Source organism: Cavenderia fasciculata (genome assembly GCF_000203815.1).
Source record: "Cavenderia fasciculata unplaced genomic scaffold Scf_EU5ZYIE01BBABR-5, whole genome shotgun sequence".
Lineage (NCBI taxonomy): Eukaryota > Evosea > Eumycetozoa > Acytosteliales > Cavenderiaceae > Cavenderia > Cavenderia fasciculata.
This window is the reverse complement of record NW_004457690.1, coordinates 77,659-94,977: the sequence shown is the minus strand read 5'-3', so window position 1 is coordinate 94,977 and position 17,319 is coordinate 77,659. Positions and strand designations below refer to the sequence as shown.

Below are 17,319 nucleotides of genomic sequence, written 5' to 3'. Positions count from 1 at the left end.
AATCAACAAATATCTAAATAATTAAATGAATGAATAATGACGATCAAACAATTATAAGACTAGTCAATAAAAATCTAAATAAATAATTAAATAATTAATTTTAATATCATCAACAAGGAAAGGTTAACCTAGGTATTTTCTTTGCACAAAGAATTATATTATATAATAAGCTAAAGAAAATGATAAAAGGAGGAGAAGAGATTACATTTAAAGATGTGTTTAGAATAATGGTCATTAGAAGACACATCTTTGGGGCATTGTGTAGTGGTCGTGATTGGGTATTGACAGAACAAGACAAAAGAAAATTAAGTGCAATCGACCCTCTAGAACCAAGCAATAGCAAGAGAATAGAAACTCTAAGAAAGAGAATACAATATAAAGGAAGAGAGATTAATGTAGATGTACAAGAAAACTATGACATGATTGCAAAGTTTGCAATGCCATACGACTATATCAAGCATTATCTACCGAGTACAATGTATCCTATCAAAGATTGGTATGATGATGTGAATGAACATTTTCAAGTGTATCATAGAACATTGGCAATTGATAGATACGTACAACACCCAAATGCAACATTGGATACATTAAAGAAACTAATCGATTGGCATCCAAGTTTTAAACCATCAAATGTATCGGTTGAAAAGGCTGCTTTACACGGTCACATTGAAATCATTCAATACCTTGACACCTACTATCCTCTTCATCACTACACCCAGACAACATTTGAAAATGCTTCAAAGAGTGGATGTTTGGAATTGGTCAAGTTCCTACACCAAAGTAAACGAAGTCTTGGAGCAACGTCCAAGGCATTAGATGGTGCTACTGCGAACGGACACTTACACGTGGTACAGTGGCTATATGAAAATAGAAAGGAGGGATGGTCAGATCAAGCAATTGAATTGGCATGTCGAAATGATCACCTCGATATCATTCAATGGTTATACCAACACGGGTGCAGACCGTCATCCAATGCATTTGATAGTCTATGTGCCAGTGGGAGTTTGGAGAGTATTAAATACTTGCATTTTGAATGTAAAGTAAAATGTAGTACAAGTGCAATGGACTTTGCCTCTGCCAATAACAGACTATCAACTGTACAGTTTCTACATCAATATCGTAAAGAAGGTGTATCATCAGCTGCAATGACATGGGCTGCATCAGCAGGACACTTTGAAATGGTCAAGTGGTTACACGCCAACATTAAATCAAGACGTGTCATTAAAGAGGCTATGGATGGGGCAGCGGAAGCAGGATACGAAGATATTGTTAGATTCCTTCACGTTAATCGAACTGAAGGGTGTAGTACACAAGCCATGAATTCTGCAGCGAGAAATGGTCACCTTCAAATTGTCCAATTCCTTCATTTCAACAGGACTGAAGGATGCACTTTCCATGCTATCAATTCAGCCGCAAAGAATGGCCATCTCAATGTCTTGGAATTCCTTTTTCTCAATAGAAAGGAGGGATGTAATCATTTGGCTATGGATGGTGCAGCAGAAAACAACCATACAGAGGTATTAGAATGGTTACACAAAAACTACAGCAACCAAGGATACAAAGATGCTTTAAAATTGGCGACAAAGAATGGTCACTTACGTGTACTCAAGTGGTTTGTCGGTAAATACAATCTAAAACTATCCAAACAAATACTTGAATCGTTAGCCGAACTTGCCTCTGAACAAGGTCATCTTAAAGTGTTAAAATGGTTATTTGGTCAGATGGTTGGAAAGAATTCAATTGGGTCGTGGAGTATTACCAAATGTATCACTCGAGCTTCGATTGGTGGGCAATTGGACGTTCTCAAATGGTTGTATGATATTAAATCTATTAGACCACACTTTAATTTTGTGTCGTTGGAAGATGCATCTTATTTTGGACGATTTTCAGTGATACGTTGGATGATCAACCAACTGAAACTCTCCAATTTCAGTGCCAAAGCAATACAAGAGCTAGCAAACAAATCATCGGTTGCCAATCGACCCGAACAAGTTGTATTCTTTATACTCGCACTTGAAAGACACCCCAGTCCCTTTTACGCCGGTCAATTGTTTGATTCATCCAAATGGGCCTTACAAAATGGTTATTGGGACATTGAGAGGCTTGTCAATCAATTTCAAGACTTGTCCTATCGCTACCAAGTATGGGGTCGTCCATACAGTATAGAACGATCATATTGCATCTTGTTTGTATTATCTGCTATACTTTCAATCATTCATATCGCATTTAAATATTTCACTAGACAAGGACAAGAGGGAGAGATTTACTCTTATCTTCATATTTTCATTCTATTTTTTGTTCCATTCTTTTTTGCTACTAGAATTTGGTCTATTAAATAAATTACTACCAACATTATTATTATTATAATTATTATTACACTTTTATTATTATTAATTTTATTCATTTCTTTGAAGAAAAGATGAATTTGTTAATTGTTGACCAATATTTTCATTTTCCATAAATCTAGAAGCAAAATCTTTGTAATGAGAGTTTCTCATAAAGGATGCAGAGAATTGGGGAACGGTAAGGGCTATACCATAGCCAATAAAATTAGAGGCAATGAGTATTCCGATAGATTTTGGGTTGTTACGTACACCAATATAGGCACCAAAGAGAACTGCAGTTGTATAGACCCACTGCCCAGCTGCGTATGAAAGTGGAGCATCAAGTCTTCTTAGTACACGATTAAAGTCTAATGCTTCAACCAGACCATCATTGACTATAATATATAAAACCTGAAAGAATAGGTCGGGGACAGACAACCATCCCTTGTAAAAACCAAGAGCCTTGATAAGTGTATCTGCCAGATAGAGATGAGGTGCCTGTGCCATGATGGTTGGAATGAATCGTTTCCAACTTTGTTTTTTGGCAATTAAAAGTGATTTTTGGAATACCGGTTCCCGGGCATGATATATAATTTCTTGGTTTGTATAATGTGATACAACTGTGAACATTGCCTTTCTAAGATCCCAAAATTCATTATCCTTTTCACCATCTATAAGTAAATACATAACATTTCCAACATTACATGACATTAATAATGGAATTGTTTCTAAAAAAAAATAAAATAAAAGAAAATAATGATGGTTAATAAATAATCAAAAACATTATATATTTATATATATTTAATCATACCAGGACGATAAATAATAAGTGAAGAAAAAGCATAACACAATCTAACTAAAATTGGATAAGATGGAATTTGTTGAAAGATTTCTATCATTTCTTTGATTGGTATATTCTTTGTCAATTTAACTAAATAAATAAAAAAAATATTAATGTTTACCTTTTTTTTTTTGATTGATTGATCAATTGGTCTTGATGACATACTTTCTAAAATGATTTCCTCTAAAATATTAAATGCATCAGCAATCCTAGAATCTTGCATCATTGATTCAAAGTATAATTCCACTTGTAATTCTGATAATGGTAAACCGCAAGAGGTAATGTGAGCCATTGATCGGAATGATACATCGATGATTTGTGTCAACTTGATGGCATTGGCTCGAGTGGCCATAGCTCTCACCAAACTAAGGTTGTGAAGAGCACTTGACAATACTCTGAAATCCTCCAACAATTCATTGACATCGGCACCACTAGCTGGCATTTCTCCCAATGTAGCAAAGGCATGTGTTTCATCTATAATTCTCTGTGCTTCTCTTTTGAACCTAGGTAATTCATCACTAACAAGTACTCCATATGCTTTAAATATACATAAATCGATCAGTCAGTTGAATGTTATTAGAGCGTGTCAGCTGCTGATGAAATTACTACATACCATAATAGCAAAATAATGAACCAGATATAGTACTTAATATAATCTTATCCATCTTTGGTACCTTTTCAAATCTGTCTACTACAAAAGGAATGAATTGCTTCAACGAAGGTACGATATCATTTGATCGTAAGCTTGTAAGCTTTGATATAATTGATGTTGTCATATTCATATTCATATTTGTTATATTATAATATTATATATACTACTATATTATATATATATACTACTATACTACTATACTACTATTACTAAATGGATAGAGATATCTGCAATGATCAGTTGGTCGACATGTTGATGATGTGTTTAATCTAACAAAAAAAAACAAATTGCATCTAAGATATTTCTATTTTACTCAGAGTGAGTTGGTTATACAACATTCATTCATGTGAGCGACTATTTCCAAAGTAGAATGAACTCAAGAGAGAGTGTCTGATATACCTCCTTAGTTGATATTAGTTCATTTAATAAATATTATTTTTTGAATTCAAATAATTTACTGATGGGTGGTAATCGCAGAAATCAATTATGCAAGATGGTCCGACACCAGCAAAAAAGAGAGTTGTAAATATTTATTAATAAAAACCAATACTAAGAATAATAATAATAATGATAAAGACAAGGAGACAGATTGCCAATGAGGAGAAAGCAACAGCAATAATCATAGACTCATCTTCTTCATCTTCAGATGATGACGATGATGAAGAGGAAGTAATAGAGACAGATAAAAATAAAAAGAAGAAGAATAATAATAATAAAAACAAGACACCTCCTCGTCCTCCTCCATCTAAAGTTATATCAATAGAAGACGATTCACAATCAAGTAGTCAAGAAGAATCAGAAGTATCAGAATCTGAATCAGAATCATCAGATTCATCTGATATAGACATGTCATCGGGTGAAGAATATCAACCTTCATCAAAGAAGAAAAAGGGACCTAGTAGTAGTAGAATATCAACACCTCCTCCTAAACCAGCCAAACAATCTGCAAGGAAAACTCCTGCTTCTTCAAAAAAAGCAGCTCCTACTACAAAATCGCCATCACCAACAACATCACCAACCAATAACAATAATAATAATGATAATAATGATAATAATAATAATAATGATAATAATGATCAACCAAAACCAAGAACTATAATTGATGTAATTAGGGATATATTTACAAAGGCACAAAAAGCAACTACCTATCATTCATCACAAAAGAAATTGATTCTAGAAATGGATAAACGATTGACATATGAAAATAGAGAACAACGATATAAAGAGATGGTGACATTGATTGACAGCTCATTGGTCCTTGATGGTTCACCTAGTGTTGCCGTATTCTTTTCCTTTATCGCTGATTTGGCTCAAGAACTGTACAAACTAGACGAGGCACGAGAGGAAAAGGATATACTGTTTGATTTTGAGGTGCATTCATTCACTCATATCTTATTGCGTCGATTAATTATTTCAATGGAATCAAAGGACAAAACTGTCAGATATCGTTCATGTCAATTGGTCAAAACTATTTTATGTGTTTTTGGCAAAGCAGAGTTACAAATCGACGAAAACTTATACGATGCACTTACAAAATCAGCTGTCCGTCGTCTCAATGATAAATCACCATTGGTAAGAAAAGAAGCTGTTGGTGCATCTGTCAAAATCCAATTTCCAAGAGAAAATGATCCAATCACTCGAAAGTTTCTTTCCATTCTCTCTTTTGATCCATCAGAGTAAGTAAAGAAGAAATAGAAAATATAATATAATATAATTTATTTATTTATTTATTTATTAATCGATTTATTTTAATTTTTAGAATGGTTAGATCAGAAGTATTAGAGACAATGAATATATCAAAGGGAATATTACCACCGATTTTAGAAAGAACTATGGACAAGGATAAAACGGTTAGAGAAAATGTTTTTAAATTTTTGGGAGTCAAATGCAAGTTGAAGCTAATCGCATCTGCCAATGATCGAATTACAATTATACATCGTGGATTAAGAGACAAGGAAACAAAGGTTAAAGAGTCTTGTAAAAATACTTTATTGAGATGGTTGGAACCTAAAGAAGAAAAGGAAAAGGAAAAAGAAAAAGAAAAAGAAATAGACAAACCTGATGAAAATGGAAATCAAGATGGTCAATCGGAAAACAATACTTTACAAGGTCCAAAAGAAAATTACTTTGAATCGTTTTTAAAACTTTTAGATGTAGAGAATCATCAAGAACAATGTGAAAATGTAATTCGTACATTGTTTGATCTTAAAAAGTTTTCTTTATGTAAATTTATCGAGATTGCAGAACAAAAAGATCAATTAACACCCGAAATTATATTCTCTTGGAGAGTTTATATGGATTATTTATTTGAACAAGATGAAAAGGTATGTAAAAAATAATATAATAATAATTTAGAAATATTATTTACTTATCTTTTTTTTTTTTTTTTTTTTAAATCATTTAGGCAGAACACAAAGATGAAGAATATGAATATAAAATTGATAAAATCATGCCAAGTGGAAAATTATTTTGGGAATTATTAGAATCTTATCAAAACAAACATTTTATATTTGGTCAACTTTGTTTGATTCTTTGTCATGCTGATATTGAAGATTTAAAACTTTCAAAATTTGAAGAATTATTTAGTAATTATTAACAAAAGAAATTTAAAAAGGTTGTTATTATTCTTAACTAATTATTTATTTTTATTTGATTTTACTATAGGAAATGTATTAACATCATTTGAATATGAATTAAAAGATAAAAGAATATTATTACAAGCACTTAGAAAAATTTATACTGGTAGAGAATCAATTTGGAGAGAAGAAATGGTTATTTATATAATATCAAACATTAGAGATGAAGAAAGACCACCAAATGTTTCAGAGCCAATGCAACAACTTCATATTTTAACAGTTTTAACAGATCTATTGGAATATAGTAATATTCCAGTATGTACACACATAAACAAAGTGATTAATATTTATTTAATACTAATATCGATCTATAAAATTTACTTTAGGATGAAATGTTACTTAGTTTTGAAATTTCAATTCTCAAAGATTGGATTGCAAATGGTGATCCACAAGTTAGAAAAAAGGGTGTACGATGTTTTGGACTACTTTCAATTTTAGATGTACAACATAAACTGGCAGATATAGGTTATGCATTATTGTTAAAAATACTAGATACTGATGTGGAAATTGTAAAATCATCTACTCTTAAAACTTGTTTTGATGTCATTTTATCAAAGCCACCAAAATATCATCAAGAATTCTGTTCCAAATTCACAATGGCAATTCAAAAACATAACTTTTTCCCCTCCAATCAAAAACTCCAACTTAAATGTATTGAAGGAGTTTGTAAATTATTTTTTAATTCTCATATTTTTGATCAAAAGGTTGGTAAATTATAAAAAAAAACATATTAATTATTAAATAGACTAATGATATTTATTTTTATTTAATGTAGACATTTGATAAATTACAAATTCCATTATATACAAAGTTTTCATCACAATCACCATTAAATCAAAGTAAACAAATAATAGATTTATTCCTTCGTCACTTTATCCATCAAAAAAGAATTCATATGGAAATGTTTGTTAAATCTTTTGGTCCTACATTGGAATACTTCCTCTCTTATTATAGTTGTCAGAAAAGTGAAAGAAAAGAAGTACTTGAAAGAGTTGTATCAAAGTTTTTAGATTATATTAAACCTACAACAGAAGATCAGTAAGTTGAAACAAACAAAAGAGAGAGAGAGAATCATCAACAATATACCCTAACCATTTGATTCTTTTTTTTTTAGGAAAACAAGAATGAAAGTTATAAAGAGTTTAAGAGACAAAATACTTTTGAATTTATTAATGACTATTTGGAGTCATTCCAAGAGAAACCAAGAAAACAAGCAAAAGTCAAAGAATGATTGTACAGAGTATTTATGTTTTTGTCTTCGATTCTTTAAAGGATTTCTTCCAGAAGACACTGCCAACTTGCTCAAAGTCAAGCAATTCATCATTGAAATCAAACCATTCCCATTTCCAAAACGTGCAAAGGACGTACTCAAAGATTTTGAAGAAAGTGTCAACCAATTTGTCAATTCTTCTCATCTGGCCGAAAAAACTGTCGATCAAGAAGCTATCAATGATGAGCTCTTGCAATTTGAACAATATTTGGAAAATAATAGATCGGATCTTCCTCCTGAAATGCCCAAAGACAATCACGCCAACAACGGTAACGATGATCAAGGTCACCAAAATCAAGGAGATACATCAATGGCACAAGAAGAAAGACCAAGAGTAGAAGTTGAACCGGAACAAAATGGTCAAGAACCAGTTGATGACCAAGTTTCTTCACCAATTATGAATGATCAAGATGTATCAGTTGATCAAGCTGAAGCTCCAAAAACACCAACCAAATCACCAAAAAGAAAACAAGATGATCTTTTTGATGATAACGATTCAACTACTACAACTACTACAACTACTACAACAACAACAACAACAACAAAAGTATATCCATATGACCAACCAAGTAGAACTTATGTTCAACCACAACAAATACAACAACCAAGTCCATACAAGAAATCCAAAAACACAAATGTTCCACAAGAGAATATGACAAGTGAAGAAGAGGAACAAGAACAAGAACAAGAACAAGAAGAAGAAGAAGAAGAAGAAACAAAATCAAATAATAATAATAATAATAATAACAGATCTAATAAGAATTGTATGTTGATGTAAAAAAAAATATCGGTTGATTAAAAAAAAATTCATATGACCAATTTAATGATTGAAGAGGAAGAGCTTGATGAATGTCCTCGCTCACATTATGTAAATAAACTTTTTTGTTTGAAACAATTTCATAAACCAAAAGGAAACCATGTGGATCGACGATTCATGAGAAATTCGCACCCTGTGATCGGACTGTTTGCTTTGTCTAAAGGGTTGCATTGTGAGACACAAACTCGTCTCGTGGCTCTGTGTCAAGGATGACAACGACAAAAAACTGGATTTTGACATGTTCTGTTTCAGCAAAAAAACTAAATCAATTCGTCGAAGTAAAACAAAGCGGTGAACTGTTATTGGAGAAAATGAAATTAAATATATATAAATAGATTTTTCATATTATTGAACTTTAAAGTTGAGAGCTAGGGCATGTCCAACATCTGGACTAATGAATGCAACACTTGACACATTATTACCCCCTCCCTCATCCTCTCCTCTATAATCTCTTTCCTTCCTACTAGAATAATAATAATAATAATATTAAAAAAAAACAAAAGACAAAAGACAAAACATAATATAGCAGTAATAATCCAAAACCCCCAACTGCACCACCCCCCACAACAACCAATAGAATTCATAGTTATAGGTTTTTAATATTTTATATATTTAAATTCACCATTATGAATTAGACAACCTTATATATATATATATCGCGAACCAATTGAATTGATAGTTTGTTTGTTTGTTGTGGATATCATCTCGAGACGACAAAGACAGAGTACACAGCACAGCACAGCACAGCATACAGAACTCAAAAAAGTAGTGTTGCAGTGTTGCAGTAGTGTAGCCATCGTCGTGATACGCTATTAGCACAACACACTCAGAGAGAGAGAGAGAGAGAGAGAGAAAGAGATACTACAGTTACATATTCTAGAATGTCATCTTACACTTCTTTTACAGACCAACGCACCATCCCGCCGTCACAACTACAACAACTACAACAACAACAGATACATAATAATAATAATAATACGACAACGACGACATCAACAACATCGACAACGACAACGACAACGACATCGACTACGACATCAACAACACCAACATCATTATATTATAATAATCAACAAAACTATTATCTACAAGGTCATGATCGAGAGTTACCACCATTATCACCATCTTCGTCGGTTTCAACGTCGACGCCACCGACCTCGCCTCTACTTGGACAGACGGCCCCCGCCGAGTTATTGCCTTTACCTTCGCTATTGCCGAATTCGTCGCTCTTGTCAAACGTGTTACTTAAAAATATCGAAATGAAAAACAACAGTATTGTGAACCATACGAAATGGAGCGATGAACAATTACGAGAACTGAGGGTGATCTATGATCGTATTGCCCAACGACTCATTGAAGACTTTGAAATCGAGATATCAAGAAAGGAATGGAAGTTGTATCTCGATAAAAAGGACGTTCAATTGTCAACACGACCAAGCAGTAATATCACCTCTAGCAATTGTCTTGCCCGACTCAACGTTCAATGTCCTCCCATTGTCGGAACGGCCTATACCCGTGATTGGCAATGTCGATACCAATATGACAAGTTTCTCGATGACTACGACCTACTCTACTATTACACTTGTAACGATAAAACACGTGCCAAAAAACATAACATCCCTTACTCTGACTATGATGTCATATTACTTAGAATGACAACAAACAAAATGATTTGGGTAAAATCAAGAGAAGCTACAATGATTCAGTATGTCGTCAAAAGATAATATAATATAAATATATTAAACTTTCTCTAATATTTTTTTTTTTGGTTATTTTTGTTTTAGAGTTTCAGGACCACATCCAACAAGACCAAAAACATTTATTACAGTTGGATGTACAGTCGATTTTAGTGGAACACCACCACATCCATCTTATTTTAAGGCTGGATGTTCAATGTTGGCTTGGTTGTACGAACCTATTGGAGATGGTAAAACGTCACATTGTACACATGTATGTAATTTTGATTTTGCAAGAGACACTTCTTCAATTGCAGAGATTTTTGTATTACCAATGTTTCCAAAGTTTCCACTGTTGAATGCCTACTTTAAGTTACTCTTTATTCGATCAAAATTAAAAGAGATTCAATCAAAATCGGATTCTGGTAAACAAGGACTATCACAATTGTTGTCTGGTTCGAGTTCACATCACTATAGCATCAACCGTAAAAAATTGGCACATCAATCAAAGGATGCAAAGAAACGTGTAAAGATTACTATTGACTTTACAAATCCTCCAAATGATTGGGTTACACTCATCCTTCAAAGAGCTACCAACACTAATTGGAAAACTCTTGCTTCCAATCCCAATTCAAAACTATATACTGTTCAATATAATTTTAATCATACTTTAAATGATAGAAAACTAATTTTCATTAAAACTGTAAGTAAAAAACAAAAAAGAAAAAGAATGAAAAAAAGAAAAAGATATTAATTTGTTTTTTAATTTATTAGAGTTTAGAATATGATTGTACAATTGATAAACTAAGTTTATTATTGATAGAAAATTATATAAATTGGGATAAATTTGTACATACTATAAGACATGCTGACCGTGGGGTCATCGTTTCAGGTGGAGGTGGATCAATGTCAAAGAAACTTCATTATAATGTTCCTAGTTTTGAATTACAATGTTTAAGATATTTTGGTTATTCAGATGGTAAACCATTTGCTATTGAAGTAAATATTAAAAAAGAAAATCAAAAAGAAAAAGAAAATAGAATTAATTATTAATTTTAATTTTATTTTATTAGGAAAGAGAAAATGGAGATATATGTTTTTATTTAATTAGAAAAACAGTCCAGGGACTATCAGCAATAGATATATACTTTCTTGTTTATAAAAATAATTGGTTGGACAAGTTGGAGATTTATAGTAACATGTCCAAAGAAAAACAAATTGGAAAGACTATCAAATCATTTTTAGGAGGTTCTGAAAAGAGTAAATCAAAACCACCACCACCACAATTGTCACCAATGGCCACTTCACCCAACTTGGCATCATCCACTTCATCTGTAGGTTCAAATTCCTCTCAAAGTCAACAACCACTTTTACCACCATCATCTCAACACAACGATAATGGAAGTAGCAGTGGTGGAAGTAGCGGAGGCAATAGACAAACAAAGGATTTTTACTATTTTAGTATTGTTCAAATGTTTGAGACAATGATTGAAGGAGTTTATTTCCAAATGTCGACGGAATTTTTAGAGAATCTAAAGGTTTTGACGATTGATGAAAGTTTGGAACTTGCTCCACTTGCCGAATTGCCAACACGGTATGACGACCAGGATGACATGATGATTGCCAACCTAGAGAAACAAAAAATCAAGCTTCAAGAGAACAAACTCTGCATCTACGATTGGTCACGAGGACATGAACGATGTCAACATGATTGGCACACCAACTACACGCAAGAGAACAAAAGAGACGCACGAAACAAAACAAACCGATAGATCATCAAGTTCATTCTCCTCTACCTACACTACAATGACTATAGATAGTAGAAAAGCTAGTGTTTGTAGTATTGGAGGAGATATATCTATGATCAACAATAATAATAATAACAGTCAACCATCATTCCTAGATTCTCACCGACCAGATTCTTTTCTCTTGCCACCTTTTTTCCCAACCAATCATTATTGGAAACCAACTCAAGAGAATATGGGAGAATTATTTTTACGCAAGCCATTGGATGGTTTTAGTTTAAACAATAATAATAATATTAATAATAATATGATTGATGAATTATCCAATACGGCAATAACCAACAACAACAACAACAACAACAACACCTCGACAACAACAACAACAACATCTACTACTACTACTACTACTACTTCTATTGACTCTGAACCATATATACTCATGCTTCCACAAGAATTGTTACATCATATTTTTTCATTTCTTGGGGATGTCGTGCTATGTAGACTATCGCGTACTTGTAAATATTTCAAAATGGTTTCAGAGTCTGACAGCCTATGGTACCCTGTATTTGTTTGTAGTTTTGGAAAATGTTGCTTCAAACCAAACAAGTTGGATCGTCTCATTGCACCACGCACTTTTTCCTCACTATGGAACGACTATCGAAAGACAGAGTTTCCCAACATATCTACGCTCAAAGACCCAACATCATCCTATTTTCTCTCAAAGGAAACCATGTTTGAGTCGATTCCTACTGCTTGGAAGAAAAAATTTCTTTGCAAAATTAGAACTGAAGCCTTGTGGAGCCTATGTACAGACACCCAACCGCAAAACAATGGTCTCAATTACTATCCAAACAACAAATCGGCACTCGACAGAGATCCCATTCCTCTATCATCTGTAACCATCTGTTCATATCGTATCTATCCTTCATTGGTTACAATCTATCCAAAATCACGATCAGATTCCATCTCTTCGTGTCTTTTACATCACAGTAAAGCTTATTTTGCGACTGATCAAAATAACTTTATTCAGGCAAATATTTATGAAAACATTCCAGATAAAATGTTTAAAAGATTAAATTTTGAAAAGGAAATTAATAATATTGATAATAATAGTATTGATAATGGTCAAGATGATATAGAAATGGGAGACTCAACAAACAATTCTTTAAAGTTATGGTTAAATGAAAGAGGAATTTTAACTTCTTTATGTGCCAATAGAAGATTGTACAAGATTGATACGAATCATTCAAAACCACCATTGACATCAATTGATGATTTAATGGAGGAGGATATGGAACAACAATCATCACACAATAATAGCGACTTTAATAACAATAGCAACACCGATCACTTACAACAACCAAAATATATAACTTTGATTAATCCAAAAATACAGTATCCAGCCTGGGACGTAGTTGGATGCAGTAATAGTAAGAGTGGAGAACTCGTAGCACTACACTATAATAGTTGTCAAGACAATAACGACGACCATGACACTGTCGTTGACTTGTTTAGTTGCTCCGATGGAAAGTACCTCAGATCGTTTGATAGAGGCGGCGAGGAGATTGCTGCAATCGATCTCAACATGAGTAGACTTGGAGTGGGTGGATTCAGTGGACCTATCGACCTGTATGATATCAACACTGCATCCAAGGTGTTGACCTTTTTGGGTCACACTGACAAAATCACCAGTCTCAACGTATTGGACGATGAAGATATCGTAGTGGCATCGAGTAAAGATTGTACAGTTAAATTTTACGACGAAAGAGGAGGTCCCTATTATGTCAAACGTATCGTGACAACCGAGCCTGTGCGTCGTGTCTACACCTCTACTACTCGTGTCCTTTGCGCCACCAAATCCAATCTCTCCTACTATGATCCTCGTAATCTATCCAAACCCATCGGACAACTATGGAACCCACCCAAAACAAATGTAGTATCTATTCAAATGACAAATTATAATGTAATGGTTCTATTTAACAATGGTATATCTCATCTTTGGGATTTTAGATAAAAGAGAAAAAAAAAGAAAAAAAGAAAATAGACAGACAGACATAGAATAAATTAATTTATAAATCAAACTTGATAATTTTTCAACACTCGAAACATTTATACAATTAAGACTATTTTTAAATTCAAAAGGTTATTTTCAAATAATAATGTTTTTATTATTATTTAGTTTTAGATTTTCCCCAATGATTATGTTATCCCCTTTTTTGTTTTTTGTTTCTTTGTTTTTTTTAACCCCCATTGTTGTGATTAATATAATATATTCTTTGTTGTTATTGTTATTGTTGGATTCACATATATCCTTGTCCAACTTTTTTTAATTTTTGTTATTATTATTGTACGATTTATGTAGTGTTGATGGTAAGGGGTGGTTGTCCAATAACAGCGTTGTTACTGGTTGATAAATTAGTATTTGATTTGTTGGTTCCGCTAGAACTTGTGTTTAGACTGATGTTATTTGTCAAGTTTGTGCTACTAGTGACAACACTTGACATTCTCGAGAGCATGTTTTCCTTGTTGGTGTGAGCCGATGCGGTGCTGCTCGATGAAGATGGGGCAGTACTATTGGCAAGGTTCCCAGTGTTGTTTGATGCAGTGGATGACGATGAAGTAGATGTTGACGAAGTTGGAGCCTTTGTGAAACATTTCATTTCATCAAATTGTTCCAAATTGGCCAAATTGACACCATGCAAGAATGGATGAGCTAAAATATCATCAATAGATGCTCCTTTAAAAAATAAAAGAAAAAAAGAAATTAAAACAAAACAATTAGTAATCTTTTTATATTTGATTCATTAAATTTAATATTACATACTCTTTGTTGGATCAAATAAAAATATTTTTGATAATAAATCAATAACTTCCTTGTCTTCGATTCTAGAGAAAGTTTCATCTAATTTTCTATTGGGAGTTCCTGGTGGCATTTGAGCCTTGTTTGGTCTCATTGCCTCCCAATCTTCTTGTGATGGATTACCCAAGATTTCGGAAATACGAATCAATTGATCCATTGAATTTGTACCTGGGAAAATTGGTTTTCCAAGTAACATTTCGGCCAAAATACAACCAATTGACCAAATATCCTAAAAAAATAAAATAAAAAAAATAAAGATTATTAGAATATAAATAATTGATTTGTTTTTTTTTTTGTTTTTGACTTACAATTTTTGTTGTATAATTTGCACAACCAACCAATAATTCAGGAGCTCTGTAGTAACGAGAACAAATATAAGACATACTGGTATGATTTGCTTCAAGTATTTTGGCACTACCAAAATCAGCGAGTACCAATTCACCCTTGATGTTCAAAAGGATATTGTTTGGAGTGATGTCTCTGTGACAAATATTTTTGGAATGGATATGTTTAATGGCCAGACATAATTGATAGAATAGAACTTTAACAAAATTGATTGAAAGGTATTTCTTTTTCAATAGGGTAGCCAATGTATAAGGAATAAAATCAAATACCAAATTCTAAATATTAAATAAAAAGCGTTAATATTTAAATGTTAATTGAAATATTTTTTAAATTCTTTTTTTATGTATTTTACATACTTGCATTCTTTTGTTGTCTTCAGAGGTGAAGTACATATCTAAAATCTTCAAACAATTGGGGTGATTGATAATTCTAAGGATATCATATTCTCTCGAGATGAAATGAGTTGATTTTTCCACCTTTTTGATTGCCACTCTTTTGTTTTCAATGTTTTTGGCTTCATAAACCTTTCCAAATGTTCCTTGTCCAACAATTCTTAAAATTTCGTATGGAATGCTCTTTCCATGGATCGATGTTGGGTTGTTGGTATTTTCCTTCAAGTGAAGATACTCCTTCTTTTCTCCAATAGTTTCATTTTGTGTTGTACCCTTCATTGTATCTGGAATGGTCATGATAGACGCTCTGTTGAACATTTTTTAAAAAAATAAATAAATAAATAAATATTGGTATTTAAAATAATATTTTGTTAATATTAAGATTATTATTAATTATTATTATTATAAAGAAGAGGACTATAGTGATGAATTGGGGATATTATTTTTTTTTTTTTGTTTAAATAAACAAGTTAAAAATAAAATATGCATAAGAAAAAAAAAAAGGAAAATGGTATTTAAATGGAGAAAGGTGGATCACTTTTAGTTTAAATGGAAAATCGCGATTGTTTAAAGTAGAATGGGTGTGAATATGATAGGGAGTATAGTGTATTCATAATTCCTACCCGATGAGAAAGTCTAGATGTATCTTGTGTATCGTATCGCCACTACCACCACCACTACTACTACTAGTATTGTTGTTGTTGTCTGGTTTAATATTATTACTGTATGCGCGTTGGCAAAACTGTTCTAATCGATAAAAATAATTCAAGAGGGAGCTGACCAGAGGGATGATATGGTTAATATAAGGTGTCAAAACTAAAAAGAAATGTTTGCTGGGTGCGATAAATAAATAAATAATAAATAAATCAGGATATAAAGAATAGAGAAAAAGAGAGAGTGAGTGTGTCGCACAACAAAAAGTAAGAAGATGTAGTATCGATGCAGCAGCAGCAAGCAGTAGTAAGAGAGGAGAAAAGAAAAGAAAAGAAAAGAAAAGAAAATCAACACACACGCACACAGAGAGTGAGAGAGAGGTAGAGAGAGAGAGAGAGAGAGAGGTAGAAGTACTATTTATAAAAAATGGTGACAATATATGCTGTCCATATAATAATAGTCATGGAATGAATAAAAACACAATGTGGTATATGGTAATCACATATATAAAAAAAATAAAATAATAAATCACCAAAAGCATCCAACACCCCCCACACCTACAATTGTATTGACCAATTTGACAACATCCTCTTCATTTGTCAATACTATAACTGCGCGGTGTTTTGCTCCTCCTTCTGCTGCTTTTTTGATGTTGTGTTGCTGTTGTTGTTGTTGCTGCTGTTGTTCTTGTTGTTGTAGTTGTTGTGTTGTTGTTGTTGTTGGTGGTGATGATGATGATTGTTTTTTTTATTTTGGTTGCACTTGATTTGAAATTGAAAAACAAACACACCACATTTTTTCTTTATATGCAATTGTGTGTAGTGGGTGTGTGGTGATATTTGGTGGTTGTGGGTGATCGAGGGGAGAATGCTCTCGATAGTGATAGGAATTCTTTTCCCTTACAGATATACAACAGTAACTTGAACCATCATCGTTAGATGCATGGTTTTTTTTGTTTTGATTTGTTTTTTATTGGTCAGACTGGCAACCTGCCAACAACAACAAAATCAAATGACAGTCAATACCATATAAACACCCACCCACAAAATAAACACTAATATTAACCAAAACATCAACAATATAATTTAAAATAACCAAAACACATAA

At 32.6% G+C, this 17,319-nt stretch overlaps 5 protein-coding genes across 5 annotated transcripts; 3 read left to right on the top strand and 2 right to left on the bottom strand.

Annotated features, from left to right (window-relative positions):
• Positions 1–179: 179 nt before the first annotated feature.
• On the top strand, positions 180–2,339 carry DFA_08992 (uncharacterized protein; the record flags this gene model as incomplete). Its single annotated transcript, XM_004354802.1, has 1 exon — positions 180–2,339. The coding sequence occupies one exon, from the start codon at positions 180–182 to the stop codon at positions 2,337–2,339; it is 2,160 nt and encodes a 719-aa protein (XP_004354854.1).
• Positions 2,340–2,396: 57 nt separating this feature from the next.
• On the bottom strand, positions 2,397–3,953 carry DFA_08991 (uncharacterized protein; the record flags this gene model as incomplete). Its single annotated transcript, XM_004354801.1, has 5 exons — positions 2,397–2,719; positions 2,858–3,052; positions 3,136–3,255; positions 3,331–3,702; positions 3,779–3,953. 5 exons carry the CDS (start codon positions 3,951–3,953, stop codon positions 2,397–2,399), a joined length of 1,185 nt encoding a protein of 394 aa, XP_004354853.1.
• A 350-nt stretch (positions 3,954–4,303) lies between these two features.
• On the top strand, positions 4,304–8,988 carry DFA_08990 (uncharacterized protein; the record flags this gene model as incomplete). Its single annotated transcript, XM_004354800.1, has 9 exons — positions 4,304–4,339; positions 4,394–5,493; positions 5,577–6,141; positions 6,222–6,402; positions 6,482–6,708; positions 6,780–7,157; positions 7,229–7,491; positions 7,568–8,497; positions 8,907–8,988. The coding sequence occupies 9 exons, from the start codon at positions 4,304–4,306 to the stop codon at positions 8,986–8,988; spliced, it is 3,762 nt and encodes a 1,253-aa protein (XP_004354852.1).
• A 433-nt stretch (positions 8,989–9,421) lies between these two features.
• On the top strand, positions 9,422–14,146 carry DFA_08989 (WD40 repeat-containing protein; the record flags this gene model as incomplete). The annotated part of the gene is made up of 7 exons (XM_004354799.1): positions 9,422–10,245; positions 10,325–10,919; positions 10,991–11,215; positions 11,290–11,810; positions 11,866–12,529; positions 12,686–13,897; positions 14,141–14,146. 7 exons carry the CDS (start codon positions 9,422–9,424, stop codon positions 14,144–14,146), a joined length of 4,047 nt encoding a protein of 1,348 aa, XP_004354851.1.
• A 169-nt stretch (positions 14,147–14,315) lies between these two features.
• Positions 14,316–15,876, bottom strand: glkA (putative protein serine/threonine kinase; the record flags this gene model as incomplete). The annotated part of the gene is made up of 4 exons (XM_004354798.1): positions 14,316–14,698; positions 14,786–15,050; positions 15,130–15,441; positions 15,523–15,876. The coding sequence occupies 4 exons, from the start codon at positions 15,874–15,876 to the stop codon at positions 14,316–14,318; spliced, it is 1,314 nt and encodes a 437-aa protein (XP_004354850.1).
• Between the last annotated feature and the right edge of the window lie 1,443 nt (positions 15,877–17,319).